Genomic DNA, 18,231 nt, shown 5'->3' with positions numbered 1-18,231 from the left:
ATTATTAGGCCTGGTTTAACGCATCTTAATGAGAATATAGATGTAGAACACACCGAGGCAAATTAGGGATTAAGTTATTATTTTCCCAACTGTGTAGCTTAGTGCGTGTTCAATCTGTCAACTGTGTAGGATTGGCTTTCCGAGGAGACGCGCTCTAGCTTTACTGTAGCCCAGAACTCTGTGAGTAACATCTGTGTAAAGATATGTTCAAAATGATTATCTTCTGAACAATTGAACTGTACTGCTTTCTGAACTGATTACTGTTAACTGAATGAATGTATGCCCTATATTCTAAACTGTATTGTGGCATCCTTAGCAACTACTGTTTACTATTACTGTTACAGAGATCTCTGTCGGTTCCCTTGTTGGAACCACTACTGTTACTGACTGATGGCCATCACTTACTGTTCGGTCTTTTAAGACCTACTGTTTACTGTCATGACCCTAACCCGCCCCTATGGGTTAAGGACATAACCGGCCAGTGATCTTGAGATTACCTACGGCCTCATATTCAGAACAGACATAACTTGTCAGAGTAAAGGGGCCAAACGAAAACAAGAATTAAAAACTTTGTCCATAGAGCCGTGCTTATATGCACATCAAACAGACCATATTCAGTTACGTCAATAACCCACATCAAAAGTACAGTTTCACAAAATTCATTACAGACAGGATCATCCAGCACGAGTCAACCTATGACAGGCTATTTACAGATATACACTAGGCCCTTGCCAACAAGACAAAACATAAGTACATAGCAAAAAGGCAAGGTAGGTCTCAAGAGTGAGACACAAGGCTGACTTCCTCAAAACTCGAATTTCTCCTAGCAGACTTCACTGGGGCTGGGTTTGGACTTCCCTTGGCTCACCTACAAACACATGAATGAGCGTGAGCGATAGCCCAGTGAATAATATCAAACATGACAGTTACATAACAATATGTAGAACAACATGCTCCGAACGGCCTTGGGCCCAATTCATATTTCTATTTAACAAAGATATATGACTATACGAAATGCAAATCAAGTAACTGCAGTTCCAAACATTCATGGCAAAACGGCCTTCGGCCCATTCACTTATGTCGAAACGGCCTTCGGCCCATTCATTTCTGTCAAAATGGCCTTCGGTCCATTCCTTTATGTCAAAACGGCCTTTGGCCCGCTCGTTCATGTCAAACGGCCTTCGGCCTACTCATTCATGTCAAAACGGCCTTCGGCCCACTCACATGTGTCAAAACGACCTTTGGTCCATTCATTTACATCAGGACGACCTTTGGTCCATTCATTTATATCAGGACGACCTTTGGTCCATTCATTTATATCAGGACGACCTTTGGTCCATTCGTTCACATCAAAACGACCTTCGGTCCATTCATTCACATCAAAACGACCTTCGGTCCATTCATTTATATCAAAACGACCTTCGGTCTATTCATTTATTCCTGTCAGACTTTTGTCCACAATCCCAATTAACAACTCATAAAGTTTATAAGGGAATAAACAATTGGACATTGACACGCTTTCGAATATTGATATTACTCACAGTGATCGGCTTGTGGATTCGCCATGGAGCTTGACCCTACACATTCCATGCACACAAAAGGGTCATTAACAATTCAATCCGTCCCTTAATTCACATATTCCTCTTTAGGCTTTATTCTTATCTCATTAACTCATTTATAATGTTTAACACACGCCTAAGAGTGATTACAAGTGAAAGAGAATGGAAAACGAAACACAGAACGCATGAACAAAATTCCAGAAATTAGGGTCCCCGCTCGAGCGGACCCTCAAGGCCTGCAAAAGTACTGGTTGCCTGAAAAATGCGCTCGAGCGTGTAATAGAGCGCTCGAGCTGAAGGCCTGTCTACAAAACTCCACGCTCGAGCGTGAGGTTTCCCGCTCGAGCGGACATCCAACTCTGCAAAAGTGCTGGGAGCACGATTTTCCCGCTCGAGCGGCCATTACCCCGCTCGAGCGGATATCAAAATTCTGGGTTTCCCAGATTGTGTTCTTGAGCTCCAAATCGGTTTTCCAGCTACATTACTTGCATGCAATGGCTCAAATTACACATTTACACATGCTAACATGCTACTAATACAAGATTACAACATCAGGAAGCTCAATTTCATGATTTATCTACATGCATGTCCCAAAATATCTCAAACCCATCATCAACATGCTCAAATTCAAACATTCAAGACTTATACTCCCATGATTTGTACATGCATGTGGGAGATGCTCATCATTCTCAACTTAGATGGTACAAATGGTGATTACAACATGAGCTTTAACCAAAACTCTACATGAATCATGTGTTTCAAGCTCAAATATGCAGATTCAAAGTAACTTCTTACATGCATGAGTTCCAAGACTTCAAACTCAACAAAAATCAACTTATTACATGCCCTTGATCACAAACAACTCTTGAACTCACAAGATTACAAGTTCAATTCATAATTTCAAGAGTCAATGGCTTACCTAGAAGTCCAATTCTTCAATCTATGGTCCAATTTGAGTTGGACTTCAAGATTCCAAGCCTTCAAGATCAAACACAGATTTTTCTCTCTTCTCTCTCTCTAATGGCCGGCCCTCTCCTCTCCTTAGAGTGTATATCAGCCAAGTGAGAATTAGAGAGGGAGTTTAATTGAGTAGTGCTCATATACAACAAGGCCCACTAAGTCACAATATAATAGTAGAGAGTAATTGGGCACCCATTTTACCAACTTAATCAACTTAATCTGGTCTAAATCAATTTTTCAATTAAATTTCACCGTAGGCTCTAAAAATTATGCCAAACACAATGGCGTAATCAATTTCGGGTTCTGTGGCCGATAAGGCCCTCAATTTAATTTCCAAAGCAGGCTATTCAAACAGATATTCCTACGATGAACAGATAAAACTTCAAAATCATATATATATATATATATATATATTCACATAATGGCACACAAAATCATGCTAAACACATACCCATAAACAAATTAAGGGCTAATTAGCGTAATACAGAACAGGGGTATCACATTTACTGTACTGTTATGCTAATGGATGTACCACATATGACTGTATCGACTGAACGACTGAAATACTGATTTAATGAACTGTTTTCATTACTGTAAGGACATTCATTCTTAACCCATTTACGCTTTGTGTTATTCACTGGGCTTTAGCTCACTGCTCACATATATATGTAGGTGTACAAGCACCAGACCGTAGCTAGAAGCGTCGGGGTAAACTCCAGTTTTGTCGAGCCAACCTATGTGCCTCAATGCGAGGTTCCGAGCCTGTCAAGTTACGGCTTAGGGGTGTTTTTAATTTCCCCGTCTATCTCTGTATCTGTTCTGTTCGACTGTATAGACTGTACTGTTCTGAATGATTGTATATATGTATATACTGTTTTGTCTGACTGTGCATATTTGAATGAGAAGTCCTTTTTGCATACAGACTGTCACAGCTCATTGGACATTGTTTATTTACTGTATTGGCTTTCGCCAGCCCCTGTACTCTGTATTATTGTATTACTGTTAAGCAGACCTTCGGTAATCTCGGATTACTGGCCGGTTACGGTGCTAAACCCATAGGGGCGAGTTTGGGTCGTGACAACAATGTTGAACATAAATATTTTGTTCGACACTAGAATGCCGAACAGTTCCGTTTTATAAGATTTTTTTTTTCCTATTTCTTTTTTTTCTAATGGTTTTTCCTTCTAAAACCCCCTGTATGGAGGGTTTTATCCCGAAATAAACAAAACAAAACAAAAAAAATATGTGATGGAGAGTTGGAGTTGCCTAAGAGATAAAGAAAGAGATCATCGAAGATATTTCCAATGAGATTTTTGACTAAGATACCGTCATTCACGACGACAAGGAGAAAGAGACTATTGTTTATGAGAGAAGAAAGAGAGAGGGACAGTCGATTCGTCTTTCAATCGTTTGTTGTTCTCAATTGTCTCTCAATCATTCTTCGTTTACTAAGAGAGGAGGAATAAGAAAAGGGTGTGCAAAATTAGGTAAATATGCACTTAGGTGTGATAATATTATAAATATGGGTAAAAATGAAGTGTTTAAATAAATCTTATTAAAATTTAAGATTTAAGATAGGAATTCAAAAAAAATTAAGTAAATACTAGTAATAGTTCTCTAAACTTATGTATATTATAAAAAATTAGGGTCTAGCTTTGGTCCAGTCCACCATAGGACTGGACCGTGCTGTTGGGGCCGTGGGGGCCCACCACGGGTTCCATTTTGAAAATCTGAACCGTCTAATGTTTAGAACTCTTCGAGTACTATATGCCTGTAAAAAATCAAGTTGATCAGATATCGATAGCTATGTGATCAAATCAATTTTTTGTCAACCGTTAATTTATTCACCGTCCATTTTTTTTATACAAAACTGATTTGATCACATAGCTATCGATATCCGATCAACGTGATTTTTTACAGACATATAATACTTGAAGAGTTCTATACATTGAACGATTCAGATTTTCAAAACTGGACACGTGGTGAGCCCCCACGAGCCCAACAGAACAGTCTAGTCCGATGGTGAACTGGACCAAAGCCAGACCCCAAAAATTAAACTCCTCAATCTGAACTCATATTTAATTCATCAAAAACACGTTAAATTATAAAATTATGCTAATAGCCTTCACTTGGCAACTTGGGTTGAGTTGGGTTTAGAACTATTTTAGTCATAAAAAAAATAAAATAAACTTTTTAGTTTAATAAAATAAAATGTTACATTCAACCCATAATTATTACATTATTTTTCTCATAAAAATTTAAAAAAATTAAAAAATCTATTACAAATAAGACTTTTTAATCACAAATTAAAATAATTAAAAAGTTTAAAAATTAAAAAACCAACTCAGAAACTCTTGGAGACTGCATGTTGTGGACAATCCTCCTAACAGTACTGTTTTACTTTTAGAGAAGGGGTTCCACCCTCTCCGGCTAGTTATTGCAATTGGATGGTATAGTTTGGCTCATTTCGAGTCCATTCTATATCCATTTTGGTAATTTAAGCTGTTAATATATAATGTGTATTAATTATTTTATCTATATAAAGAATTATATCAATCGAATATTAATAGTCACTTGATCATATCATATTTTTTATTTTTAAAATCATACTTACTATTGACACAAATTTGATCTGATCAAGTAGTCATTGATATCCGATCAATATAATTTTTTTACAGAAATCAAATATTCGACGATTTCTATGCATTAAACGGTTCAAATATTCAATGTGAACTTCGTAGTAGGCCCATAAAAGTTCAAATGCACATTCCGATCTGATTTAGATAGAAAATAAGCTAGTTATGTTTGGTTAGAGATTTGAGAAGGAATTTAAAAAGAGAAATAAAAAATGTGTGTGAAATTATATGAAATGTAAGTATATTTTATTTACCTTTCACATATTTTTTTCTTTTACTTTCTAAATCTCTTCACAAATTCTCCAACTAAACACGTGTTAAAAGAAAAAAAAAATGCTAAAGATCACAAAATTTCTACTAAATATCTCACATGGGTGTAAGATGCACACCATGTGAATCTCACACTCATGCAAAACATTTTGTAAAAATTTTAATAAAATTTTTATATTCTCTACAATTTTTTTTTTCTTTTTAGACAAAACATGCCTAATGCCAAGAATTATTGTACACATGGCATAGCAATTTTATCATGGTCCCACATCATCCAATATATATCGGATCCAAGTATTATTTTGAACACTCTCTCACTCTCTAGAACTCTATAGATTTCTCTCACACAGTGCCTACACACTTCATGCAACCGAAAACCGACCTCATCAAAATGAAGGAAGCATCCAGAATCTCCTCTCTCTCCTATATAATTCCCAACCCAACCCATCTCTCTTCACTCATCAGAAGGAAAAAAAAACCCCATAATCAACACTACAAACAACTTTCAATTACAGAAACCGCATCAACTATCTTCATCTTCAACGCCACAGCAAAAATGGGTATTCCAAAGAAGCTCATAATCTGCCTCTTCCTGGCAACAACAATGGCAATCCAAACCACCACAGCTCTCATGCCCTACACACGAACCTCCCTCTGGGACCTAATGCTCCCACCAGATGACCCATTTCGCATCCTCGAACAAACCCCTCTCTCCTCCCCCAAATCAATCGAAACCCTAGCTCTCGCTCGTTGCGATTGGAAAGAAACGCCCACATCCCACGTGATCACGCTCGACGTTCCGGGGCTAACAAAGGAAGATATCAAAATCGAGGTGGAGGAGAACAGGGTGTTGAGGATCGGAGGAGAGAGGAAGGAGGAGAAGGAGATTGAGGGGGAGAGGTGGCACAGGTTTGAGAGGATTAGCGGCAAGTTCTGGAGGCAGTTTAGGTTGCCCGAGCATGCGGATTTGGAGCGAGTGAAAGCGCATTTGGAGAATGGGGTTTTGAGGATTGAGGTGCCGAAGGTGGTCGCGGAGGAGAAGAAGAGGAAAGTGATTGATATTGCTGAGGAGAGGAAGGTTGGTGGTGAGGATATTAAGGCTATGAAGAAGGATGAGATGTGAACGCAAATACTCTGTTTTGTGTTGGGGTTTTGGTTGTTGCTCTGTTTTTGTTGTTGTGGGTTTGGGCTTGTTTTTATATAAATGCAATAATTAAACTTGATGGGGGTGTGTGTGATATTTTGCTAAGTTTGTGTTTTTGATATAAATGTAATAATTAAACTAGTTCTATGTTTATATAAGTACTCTTATATTAAACTAGTTCTATGTTTATATAAGTACTCTTATCTTGAATAAAATCTATTTGTTTTCAATTTTTATTTTTATTTTTTTCCTGGGTCGGTATATTTGTTTTCATTTGATGTGCACTCCTTTGCAATTGTATCTTTATTTTAATGATTTAAAGAATTTTGGGAAGGAGGAGTATTTTCTCCCGTTTATAATTTGGATTTCCAGGTGGTTTACTGTAGGTTTGAAACAGTTAATCAATTTAATAATTATAATTTATTTAATTTATTGTTTAATATATTAATTAATATAAGAAGATTTATTAGAAGATTATTTTTTAAGTGTTTGTATTTCAATTAGTTTATAAGATATTTTTGTATTTTAATAAGTCTTATTATTTGAACATTTGATTTACTAAATTTTAATTTTCATAATTAAAATATTTTATAGATATTTCTACTTTTATAAATATTTTTTGAATAGTTAGTAATTTAGTGATGTGAGCATTTATATTTTATAATATGAATATTTACATTGACGGTGTGAATATTTACATTACGGAACATTTTTACTGTAAATATGAATATTATTAAGGATATTTTGATAATTATGTCATTTATATGACATATTAGAATATAATAAAATAATGTGAACTAAATAGAATATAAATAAGAGAAAAGAGATTTATGAAAAAATGTCTTTTTAATATATCATTTTTTTTTATAAAAAATAATTTGATTTATTTATTTTTAAATAATTTATAAAATAAGTAGTTTAGATCATCGAATTAAATTTGTGATCGAACAGGAGAGGAATTGCCTCGTTTTGGAAATTAATTTATTGACTAATTTATAAATAAATGACATAAATTGTGTACATTTTCTTAAAATAGATTAACAGACATAATGAGAAAATCATAAACGTCAACATCACCCAGGCCGTAGCATTACGTCTTCAATTGGGGAAATCATCTACAAATAGAATTATCATATAAAATTTATCACAAGAATAAAGAGGATAATAACATGTTTGAAAATATAGGCCATTTTGGCGACTCTTTTTTTTTTTTTTTTTAATTCTTATAAAATGATCTAAAATTGCCACATAATTGTAGACAACGGAAGTATTCTCTTTATATATCGCTACCTTTTCAATGCTGGTCATATTTACTTTCTCTTAAGTAATGTTATAAAATCAGTCGCGATTCTAGAAATTTAGGGGTTGTTTGGGATGTTCTAAATAAGTGTACTTTTTGACTTTTTATGAAATATGGATTGAATATGGATTGGGTTTGAAGTGATGTGTTAGAGAAGTGATGTGACTTAAATAAGATGATGTGACTTAAATAGGATAGTGACTTTTTGACTTTTTGACTTTTTTAAGACATGCCAAACTTGGCCTTAAGTTAGTGGTGTCAATTGAAAGGCAAAAATCTCTAATGATTTTGATAATTTCCAAAACAAAAAATATAAATTGTATTTTATATTATAAATATTTTAAAGAAAAATAAAAGGCAAGATTTTTATGTAGATTCAAAGTCTCATTTGAAAAAAAACATAAAAGTTAGCTTTTAAAATTATGGAGTTTTATATTAATGCTTTGAATAAGTTGTAATGTTTTATTTAATTTATTGGAATGAGATAAAATGAAATGTAATTAGGGGTAGGCGCGGGTCGGTTGCGGCCACGGAACCTCCAATCCGTCATTGTTCACCAGATTGGCGGATTGGAGAATATCAATCCGCATCTATCCGCTAATCCAGCCGATGCAAATTGAGCGGATTGACAGATGGATGCGAATCGGTTTGGCGGTTTAAAATTTTATAAATTTTCAACATAATTCAACTTGTGCATTTCCTCAAAAAAAAAATATTACAGTCAATGACTTAAAAAACTATTACAGTTACTGCATGCCTCATACAAAGAAAGAAAGTTTGAAATTTTAGGACTGCATGCATCATCCACATAAAGTACTATGTAAAGTATTACAATATGTGGTTCTTAAAATATAAAATCAATTCAAACCATTAAAACCATGAACAGAGCAGTAATAGAGATTGTATGCCTCTGTATTGTTACATCTACTTTTGAAAATAAAAATCAATCAGCATATATCATATTTTTTATTTTTTATTTTTAGAGTTAGATTTAAAAACTAAAAAATATAGATAAATAATACATTTATTTTTTTCAATTCAAAAACTATATTCAAGTTGAAAACTATTTTTCAACAAAATATATTTAAGAGAATATTTAAACTATTTTTCAATTGAAAATACAAACAGAATATCTAAACAAATTGAAAACACAAAGTCTTACAAATTACTAGGGGTGTTCACAGTTTGGCGGTTCGGTTGTAGTCAAATAAATCTCAAATCCGCCATCCATCCAAAACTAGGCAGATTAGAAAAAATCAATTCGTAACCGTCCACTCGTCATTACGCATCCGTTCAAAATGCAGCGGATCGATTCGGTTCGATCGGTTTGGGCGGATCGGTATTTCCGTTGCTCACCCCTAAATGTAATGATCATTCATTTAGTTTCTTTATGGAATGATCATCCTCTTACAATAGTGAATAATTATTCCATTTGTATGTAATTTTCATTAATTATTTAATCAACTAAACATAGTGATGAATATTTTGATAAAATAATTATTCCATTTCCTTTATTCTAATAGGAGTGGTGCTACATGTACTAATTAGTGTACTAACTACTGTACTAACACTACAAAAAATTCGCTTTTTGTGACGATAAAATACCGTCGCCAATATCCAAAAAGTCGTCGCAAAAAAAGCTTTTAGCGACGGCAAGAGGGGGGTCGCAAAACAAGGGATTGCTAAAGGTCTTTAGCGACGGTAAGACGCCGTCGTAAAATATTGGCGACGGCAAAAATGCCTTTTAGCAACGGCAAAATACTGTCGCCATTAATGTGTAAAAATCTAAAGTTTTTGAGATGGCACTAAAATACCGTCGCTAATATAGTTATTTGCGACGGCAAAAATACCGTCGCAAAAGAGTTTATTTGAGACGGTAAAAATACCGTCGCTAAAATGGTTATTTGCGACGGTGAAAATACCGTTGTTAATACTGTTATTTGCAACCGCAAATCTGCCGTCTCTAAAATATTATTTGCGGCGGTGAAAATACCGTCGCTAAAGGCCTTTTGTTTCAACTAATTAATAATTCTAATATCTTTGGCGACGGCTATACTACCGTCGCAAAAGACCTGGTTCTAAAAAAAAAAGCTGCAACAAAGTTATTAAAAATATGAAAATTACCTGTATTAAATGAAAATAACTAAAAAAAAAATCGATAATTATATAATAATATAAAAATTCCTGTATATAAATAAAATTTCATCCATAATTAAAGTACTCTTCCATTCATAACAACACATCATCAAAATTATCCCATCACATAATGTTGCATAATACATACATAATGTTGCTCACAAATCTAAATAACGTAAATCAAAAATAAAAGTTTTCTTCATAATTCTTCCGTGGATTACAAAAACAAAAGTTCGTCGCAATCTTCACACGGCTGCATTTCACAAGAAGCAAACTACTACTCAGAAAATATCTGAAAATAAAAAATAAAAATAATTAATGACAATATAATTATGTGTTAATATTTTAATTACAAAAAAACATAAAAAATTAATTACTATATAATTACAAAGATAGTTAAGTAAATAATTTTGGCTAGACAGAAATCTGACCCTCACTCCCAAACCGAGAACCTGATACGAGCCCTGTCTTCTCCCACAAGTCTCTCGTGCCTAGGCGGTCGTGTGTGCCAAGTTTCGTGCCAATCCGACCCCGTTTGGTATTTTGGGGCGTCAACACCTCGAATTCAAGTTTCTTATATAACTAGTTTGCCTAGACCGAAATACGGCTCTAACTCCCAAACCGGGAACCCGATTTGAGTCTCGTCTTCTCCCACAAGTCTCTTGTGCCTAGGCGGTCGTGTGTGCCAAGTTTCGTACTAAACCGACTCCTTTTGGTGATTTTGGGGCGTCAACACCTCGAATTCAAGTTTCTTAAGGAACTAGTTTGCCTAGACCGAAATATGGCTCTAACTCCCAAACCGAAAATCCGATTCGAGTCTCGTCTTCTCCCACAAGTCTCTCGTGCCTAGGCGGTCGTGTGTGCCAAGTTTCGTGCCAATCTGACCCCGTTTGGTATTTTGGGGCGTCAACACCTCGAATTCAAGTTTCTTAAAGAACTAGTTTGCCTAGACCGAAATATGGCTCTAACTCCCAAACTGGGAACCCGATTCAAGTCTCGTCTTCTCCCACAAGTCTCTCGTGCCTAGGCGGTCGTGTGTGCCAAGTTTCGTGCCAATCCGACCCCGTTTGGTGATTTTGGGGCGTTAACACCTCGAATTTAAGTTTCTTAAAGAACTAGTTTGCCTAAATCGAAATACGGCTCTAACTCCCAAACCGGGAACCCGATTGGAGTCTCGTCTTCTTCCACAAGTCTCTCGTGCCTAGGTGGTCGTGTGTGCCAAGTTCTGTGCTAAACCGACCCCTTTTGGTGATTTTGGGACGTTAACACCTCGAATTTAAGTTTCTTAAAGAACTAGTTTGCCTAGAGTGAAATCCGTCTCTAACTCCTAATTCGGGAACCCGATTGGAGTCCCGTCTTCTTCCACAAGTCTCTCGTGCCTAGGCGATCGTGTATGCCAAGTTTCGTGCCAATCCGATCCCGTTTGGTATTTTGGGGCGTCAACACCTCGAATTCAAGTTTCTTAAAGAACTAGTTTGCCTAAACCGAAATATGGCTCTAACTCCCAAACCGGGAAACCGATTGGAGTCCCGTCTTCTCCCACAAGTCTCTCGTGCCTAGGCGGTCGTGTGTGCCAAGTTTCGTGCCAATCCGACCCCGTTTGGTGATTTTGGGGCGTCAACACCTCGAATTCAAGTTTCTTAAGGAACTAGTTTGCCTAGACCGAAATATGACTCTAACTCCCAAACTGGGAAACCGATTGGAGTCCCGTCTTCTCCCACAAGTCTCTCGTGCCTAGGCGGTCGTGTGTGCCAAGTTTCATGCCAATCCAACCCCTTTTGGTGATTTTGGGGCGTTAACACCTCGAATTCAAGTTTTTTAAAGAACTAGTTTGCCTAGAGTGAAATCCATCTCTAACTCCTAATCCGGGAACCCAATTTGAGTCCCGTCTTCTCCCACAAGTCTCTTAGCTTAGAATGTAAAGAATGAAAATAGCTTAGAATGTAAAGTTACATTTTATACATGATCTTCTGGTGGTGGTGTATATGGATTCTCGTATTCTGTAGATTCCCTAAATGCCCGGTGGCCACTCGATGCATCAGGAGCCTATGATAGTCAATGCATAATGTGTTAATCATATTTGAATTTTATACATAATGTTGTGTGACAATTTAACTGTCAAACAATTTAATTTATATCGAACCTGTTTGTTGGGATCCATACTTGCCCCCTGTGACACAAAAGCCATCATCTCAGCTCTCAGCTGCTGTGAATGTGTAGAGAACTCTGCTCGCAACTCCTCCCTCAACTCATCCCTTAGCTCCGCACGAACCTGCTGGGTGATCTGAACAATAGTTGATGGCTGGGGTGCTGACTGTGATGGCCCTGCACCATCTTTATACACTGCTCTCCAAGGCACAGTTCTCCCGTATGTGCGACAATATCCGTGATTGTCATGACCAATCAACTCATGTATAATGGCATTCCTAGCGTCCAAAGTCCGACAATCCTCAGGTAGTATAGAGCGTTAGCCATTAAACTTATCCTGTATTGAATAAGAAATACAAGTATATGCCAAATTAATATGGTTGACACAAAAAATAAAAAATAAATATAACCAAGAGCATGCGCTATTGGGCCAAATGCTATCCTCAAATGCATTGATAAATATAATAATGGGTTATAAAGCTTTTCTATGTTAATTCAATTGCCCCATTCTGTTTTCATATAAAATGCTTGCATTTCAATTCTATTATGAGTTTTGTATTGTGCAAGTGCTTTAGTTCTAGATTTATTTATGTAAAGTGATTAATCATGGTCTTCCTAGACTGAAAAAGTGATAAGGGTGGTAGTTCTCATTCATTCCTTTTTTTTATTTTATTTTAATAATTACTACATTTTGAATCATGTTCCCATAAAATCACAGTCTCTAAGGTCCAAAATGATATTCATGAAAGAAAAACCAAGATGCATATTTCGAAGCATACATATTACTATCTATTTATCAATGCAATTTCTATATAACATTGAACATGTAAATAAGTGATAGAAAAGCATGATTCAAAAGGCATGTGGGCTGTTATGCATCTTGGTTTTTCATGACATGATTCAAAATATAAAGCCTAATGAGAGGGAAACCCACTTTCACTTTAAACTCCCCTTTTTATGCGAGTCATGTGATTCATATTGTGAGTTTATGATCAAAGCCAATGGCTAGTTCAAAGTTTAAGAGGCTGTTTAGTACTGAAATTTTAATTTTAAAACTTTTAAGATAAAAGTTGTTAGAAGAAAATGAAAATAAAAACTACCTTCTACTTACTATATTCTACATTTAGTAGCAAGTCAAGTCAAACTTAAAATGTAGACTAATTTTCAGGCAATTTTCAAATTTAAGTGGTAGGTACTTATGCATTATCAAAGTCACTTAATGCATTTAGTTTTTTAAGTACTTAATTACAAGCAGGGCCTGGGCAAAAAGTTTCTCGTATCGCAAGAATTCCTATTTAAAATTAAAATATTGGTTCTTTTTTAATGTTAAGCATTGATGTTGACCCAAGAAGATGTGGTTATGGTTGCAAAATATTGCCTGACAATATCACAAACAGCCTTAGTTTTCCCCATCTTCTGACTTAATTTTATCAAAATGGTCCCATGCCTCGGATGGTTTTCACCCACTACCCTTTTAGGCTTAAGTGGTATTGTAGGAGGGCCAATATGTTCATCTAGAAGATCCATTATCTATACCAAAATATTTTGGGTGATACATAACATTTCAAGTAATTTACCAAAAATTAACAACAGAAGACAACAACAGCATAACAATTATGACAAAAGCCAGTGCATTCAAAACATGCTACAGGGGTAGAAATGCCAGGTTATAGAATATTCCGACAAATGCAAACACTATAGTATGAGGAACAACAATTTGAATGAAAATAATTTAGTGTCAAAAACCAAAATGTTGCTTTAAGTGGTTGGATGGAAAAGCTCTGTACAGACACCTAATCTACTAATGATAAACAGACACGATAAAAAAGGAAGTCCATTTCCAAGGCTAGAGAATAGGTGAAGTATTTTAGCATTAGGCTACCGTAGCACCATTAGTTTGGTCATATGCCTTACCAGAAGCTGAGGAAAGGCACTTCTAAGTACAGTAAAAAACGCATGCTACAATGAGTGAAAGAAGATATGTGATGGTCATCATGCCATTAATAATAGTTTCCAATAATAAAGGGGAATGGAACTTGAAACTGATGCCCCAAAAAAAAAAAACAGCCACTAATACATGCTTTTACAACTTGAAGTTCACAAAAGAAACTACGTCACCTAACTGATAAACATATATCTCAGTTCATGTTTCACGATTTTTTGCAATGTGAGATGGATATTGAGTAAAATTTTAAACCTGTCAAACAAGTGGCTAGAATAGAAACCACAATCTGTTTGACTGCATTTCACGATTTTAAAACAACTAAGGCTGTTTTTCTAACCTTTGTTTGTGCATTTTTAGTATTCAAGGCTGTTATTAATGTGTAGGTCAGTCCTAATTGCTTCATATTTATGCATTTATATGTACTATACATTTACAATGGTGGAACTACTAATAGAATTTGTAAAATGCATAATAGGATGACTCTCTAATTTTATGATAATCACTTTGCTAACTCTATATTTTGTTAGTATGTTGCCTTGTATAATGGGATGGTCTTTAACCATTTCGCATGATGTATGTGAAGGAGAAAATGAAAGAGATGTAAAGAAACAGATGGGGTAAGGAAGAAGAAGAATTACCTACCTCTGTATCAAGGTTAGAGGATGAAAATGAGGAGCAACTGGACGAAGGTGCGTGTAAAGGATGCGCTTCTGTTGCAGCAGGATGTCCTTCAATCTTTTTACAAAAATGTCAAATAAAATGTTATTTGTGATCCCAATATTAGCAATGCAATGCAGATCGAACATGTTTTGTCAAATTTTGAATTATAATTAGACAAGATGAATTACAAACTATTGAGATAGGTTTTGGGAAAAAATCTTGCAAAATTTTAACTTTAGATGGTGTTTTAGTACACCATTGAAGATGCTGTCAAAAAGTAGAGTAATCCACATAAATATTTACAGATCAACATAAACTTGTTTTTTACTTTCATATTAGATTGATTGATTAACATAAATTTCAAAAAGCATGCCAAAATTAACTCAATGGATATAGAGTAACAAACTTCGGGAGGCAGGTAGATAAATTAACATTTATCATCAACGATAATCGCATGGGACAGCAAATGCCTTGGAGAAATAAACCCAAAACCAATCAGAGACAAAATCAAGCAAGTAAATGACGGTACAACAATCAAAAAATCAGGCATGCATGGCGATAAACGAAGGAGAATCTCATAGATACAGAACCAATAATCGATGGATACAATCACAAGTTCACCGAAAACCAATTAAAAAATTGAGAAACATCAGTCCATAGAAATGTATGTTCATAAAAGATGAGCACATTAGAATCCAATTTCATGTGTATAGATAGATAGATAGATGGATCGATCTCATACCTGAATGTTGCAGGTGTAGTGGTCAGACTCGATTGAAGATTGTAGCCCTAGGCCAGATGGATCTGGTACAGCGAATTCAAGGTTCTAGAGTCTTGGACGGTTGAGGAGGGAGTGACAACTAGTTTAAGTAGGCATTATTCGGATCCTCTAGAGGACTCTTTCCTGGAGTATTCCTGAAGTAGTACCAAAACGACAGTGAATGAATGAATTAAAAAAATTAAATAAACAAAAAAACAAAACTGGATGCTGGAGAATGGAGAGAAACGTGAACTGCCAAGTGAGAGAGAGAGAGAGAGAAAATCATTTTTCAAATTTTGAAATGATTTGCAAAATTTAAAATGCCAATCAAATGAATATCTTCCCAATTTTCAGCACCAAAGCTCTACATTCAAAGCCTACAAACCATTTCAATTGAATATCTTATGAGCCATTTTGATATCTCAAAAATTCTAAAATAATTCTCATGTTTTTCAATTTTGACATACGACTCACCTAAAAAAAGTAGTACTTTTTTGAACTGGTAGATGTATATACAATTGGCAATAGCTCGGTAAGAGGAGTGGAGGCTACAGAGAGCTGATACAGAGCAATGGATGCATCACAGACAACTTCCCCAGGACCTAAGACAAATTAAAGAATGGGAGGACTCCAAATTCTTAAAACAAAATGAAATGGCTGAGGGGTCCCAAAGTGGGAATCAAATTGAAAAATGGAAAGGATTGAAGGTGGTAGAACTCACCCTTAAAATGTTCACAGTCGTTCACAGTCTTGCCTCATCACTCGTAGTTCGCAGTCGTTCACCCTCGTTCTAGCCTCGTCACTCGTCGTTCACAGTCGTTGCCTCGTCACTTCGGCGAAGGCCGTCGTTCACCTTCGTCAATCTGCGAATGCCGTCGTTTACCCTCCTTCACTCCGGCACTGAATGATTTTCATTTTAGGATTTTGGGGATTCTGGGATTGGGATTTTGGGGATTTTGGTTTGGTGAGTTTAGGGATTTTGATTTGAGGATTTTGGGGATTTTAGCATGACCGCGAATGGGAGAAATGAGCGGGATGTGAATTTTTTTTTTTTTTGCAACGGAATATATACTACCGTCGCAAATGATACATAATTAACAAATTAAAACGACGTCGTTTTACAAAAAAAATTTTGCGACGGGCTTATGCCGTCACAAATGGTCCACCATTTGCGACCGTAACTTTTTACCGTCGCTAAATAATACTTTTGCGACGGTATACGTGCGTCGCAAATGCCCCTGCATTTTTCTTTTTACAATCATTAGCGACGGAGGTAAACCCCGTTGCAAAAGTCCATTTTCGTCGACGGTAGATGCCGTCGCAAAAATACTTTTTTGGCAACAGCAACTACACTGCGTCGCAAAAAATCATTATTATTGACCCAAAATAATAATGATTTTGGGTCGCAAAAGCCTCCGTGTTATATAACAAATTTTCTTGTAGTGTAATATTAGTTATGACATTATTATTGACCAAAAATATCTTAAATTATGTCACATAATTAATTAATACATTAGTTAGTATACTAATTTGTACATATAGCATTAGTCATTTTAATAGTATTTGGTACAATGTGAAAAGTTGAAATTGATTTGTAAATAATTAATAAGTCTAAAAATTTGGGGGTTCAAAGTCACTTTTTTTAATGGGATCAGTCATGATGACACATTTTTAAAACAACAATTATATATGCAAAGTAAAATAAAATTTTTCTTCTATTGAGGGGATTCAAGTGACACCACAAAGCTATGCCGTGGCGTCGCCCCTATATACAATCATACAGAATAATACGCCCTTCATGCTCCTTTTAATTTAAGTCGAAGCAAACATTATTATGATTTAGAATTACAAATTTGCCACTATCATATTATTTTGTGTAAAATTTATATGAAAATTATAATTGTAAATCATTTATTAATTTTTTATTTACTCCAATCAAATATATAAAATATAAAATTGATGATAAATTCATGTTTTCACCCCTATAAGTCATTAGGAATAAGGGTGAAACTTTTGAGTTCATAAGGACATTTGTTAGTCAAAATGACATTTATCTGTTAAAAAAATCTATTTGTTGAAATTATTTGTTAAATCAATTTATACCTTGAAATTCCCTATCTATCCCTCTACCCACTATATGTTCAAATGTTTCTCTCTCTTTTTTGTTCTATTGTTCTTTCTCTTTACATTATTGTTTATGTGTTCATCACTACGATCATCATCCAAATCATTGGTCACCCTATAGTGGCATTCGGCAGTTAATGTCATTGCCAAGTTCATCATCGACATCGTTGGAATCTAATCCATACAGTCCTGATCGAGAGTGTTCTCCATTGGAAACTAATTGATATTGTAAGGTCCTGGTGTCCCACATCGGGAATGGAAAAGGGAGTTCATGAGCTTTAAAAGTAAAAACCTAGACCCTTATATAGTATCGAGGCATTTTCCCAGGTGGTGAGATCCCTAGCAGAACTCTCCAATTAAGCGTGCTTAGGTTGGAGTAGTTATGGGATGGGTGACCCACTAGGAAGAACAAATCCATGCGGGCATAACCCAAAGCAGACAATATTGATGACGTATGAAGGGTTGGGGCGTTACAAATATTTGTGGTGGTGGTGGGTCAGATCGTTGTCGTCAGAGCTAGAGAGCTTTGGCGTCTTTGATGAGAGAGACTAGGGTTTCATTGATGTGACAAGCCATGATAGTTTTAATC

The 18,231-nt window shown here is 35.6% G+C and overlaps 1 protein-coding gene and 1 long non-coding RNA gene across 7 annotated transcripts; one reads left to right on the top strand and one right to left on the bottom strand.

The window, feature by feature from the left end:
* The first annotated feature begins 5,875 nt into the window (after positions 1-5,875).
* On the top strand, positions 5,876-6,799 carry LOC114299523 (18.1 kDa class I heat shock protein). The gene has a single exon (XM_028244288.2). It carries the CDS (start codon positions 5,982-5,984, stop codon positions 6,546-6,548), a length of 567 nt encoding a protein of 188 aa, XP_028100089.2. The 5' UTR covers positions 5,876-5,981; the 3' UTR covers positions 6,549-6,799.
* Positions 6,800-10,069: 3,270 nt separating this feature from the next.
* LOC114299521 (uncharacterized) lies at positions 10,070-16,548 on the bottom strand. 6 transcript variants are annotated; one of them, XR_014361014.1, is made up of 7 exons: positions 16,240-16,548; positions 15,993-16,120; positions 15,501-15,673; positions 14,737-14,833; positions 12,149-12,490; positions 11,959-12,051; positions 10,070-10,297 (listed from the first exon to the last, which is right to left on the bottom strand). It is a non-coding gene; the product is annotated as an uncharacterized LOC114299521 (long non-coding RNA). The 6 variants fall into 6 exon arrangements; XR_014361011.1 differs by having other exon boundaries at positions 14,741-14,833; XR_014361012.1 differs by having other exon boundaries at positions 10,070-10,258; positions 14,741-14,833.
* Between the last annotated feature and the right edge of the window lie 1,683 nt (positions 16,549-18,231).

The sequence above is a fragment of the Camellia sinensis genome, chromosome 2, assembly GCF_055761805.1.
Source record: "Camellia sinensis isolate YWXY chromosome 2, ASM5576180v1, whole genome shotgun sequence".
Classification (NCBI taxonomy): Eukaryota; Viridiplantae; Streptophyta; class Magnoliopsida; order Ericales; family Theaceae; genus Camellia; species Camellia sinensis.
Note: the sequence above shows the minus strand (reverse complement) of the source record. Positions and strands in the feature narration are given on the sequence as shown.

What these genes read in the sequence shown, in the direction of transcription:
- LOC114299523 (XM_028244288.2), top strand. Translation starts at nt 5,982, where the DNA reads ATGGGTATTCCAAAGAAGCTCATAATCTGCCTCTTCCTGGCAACAACA.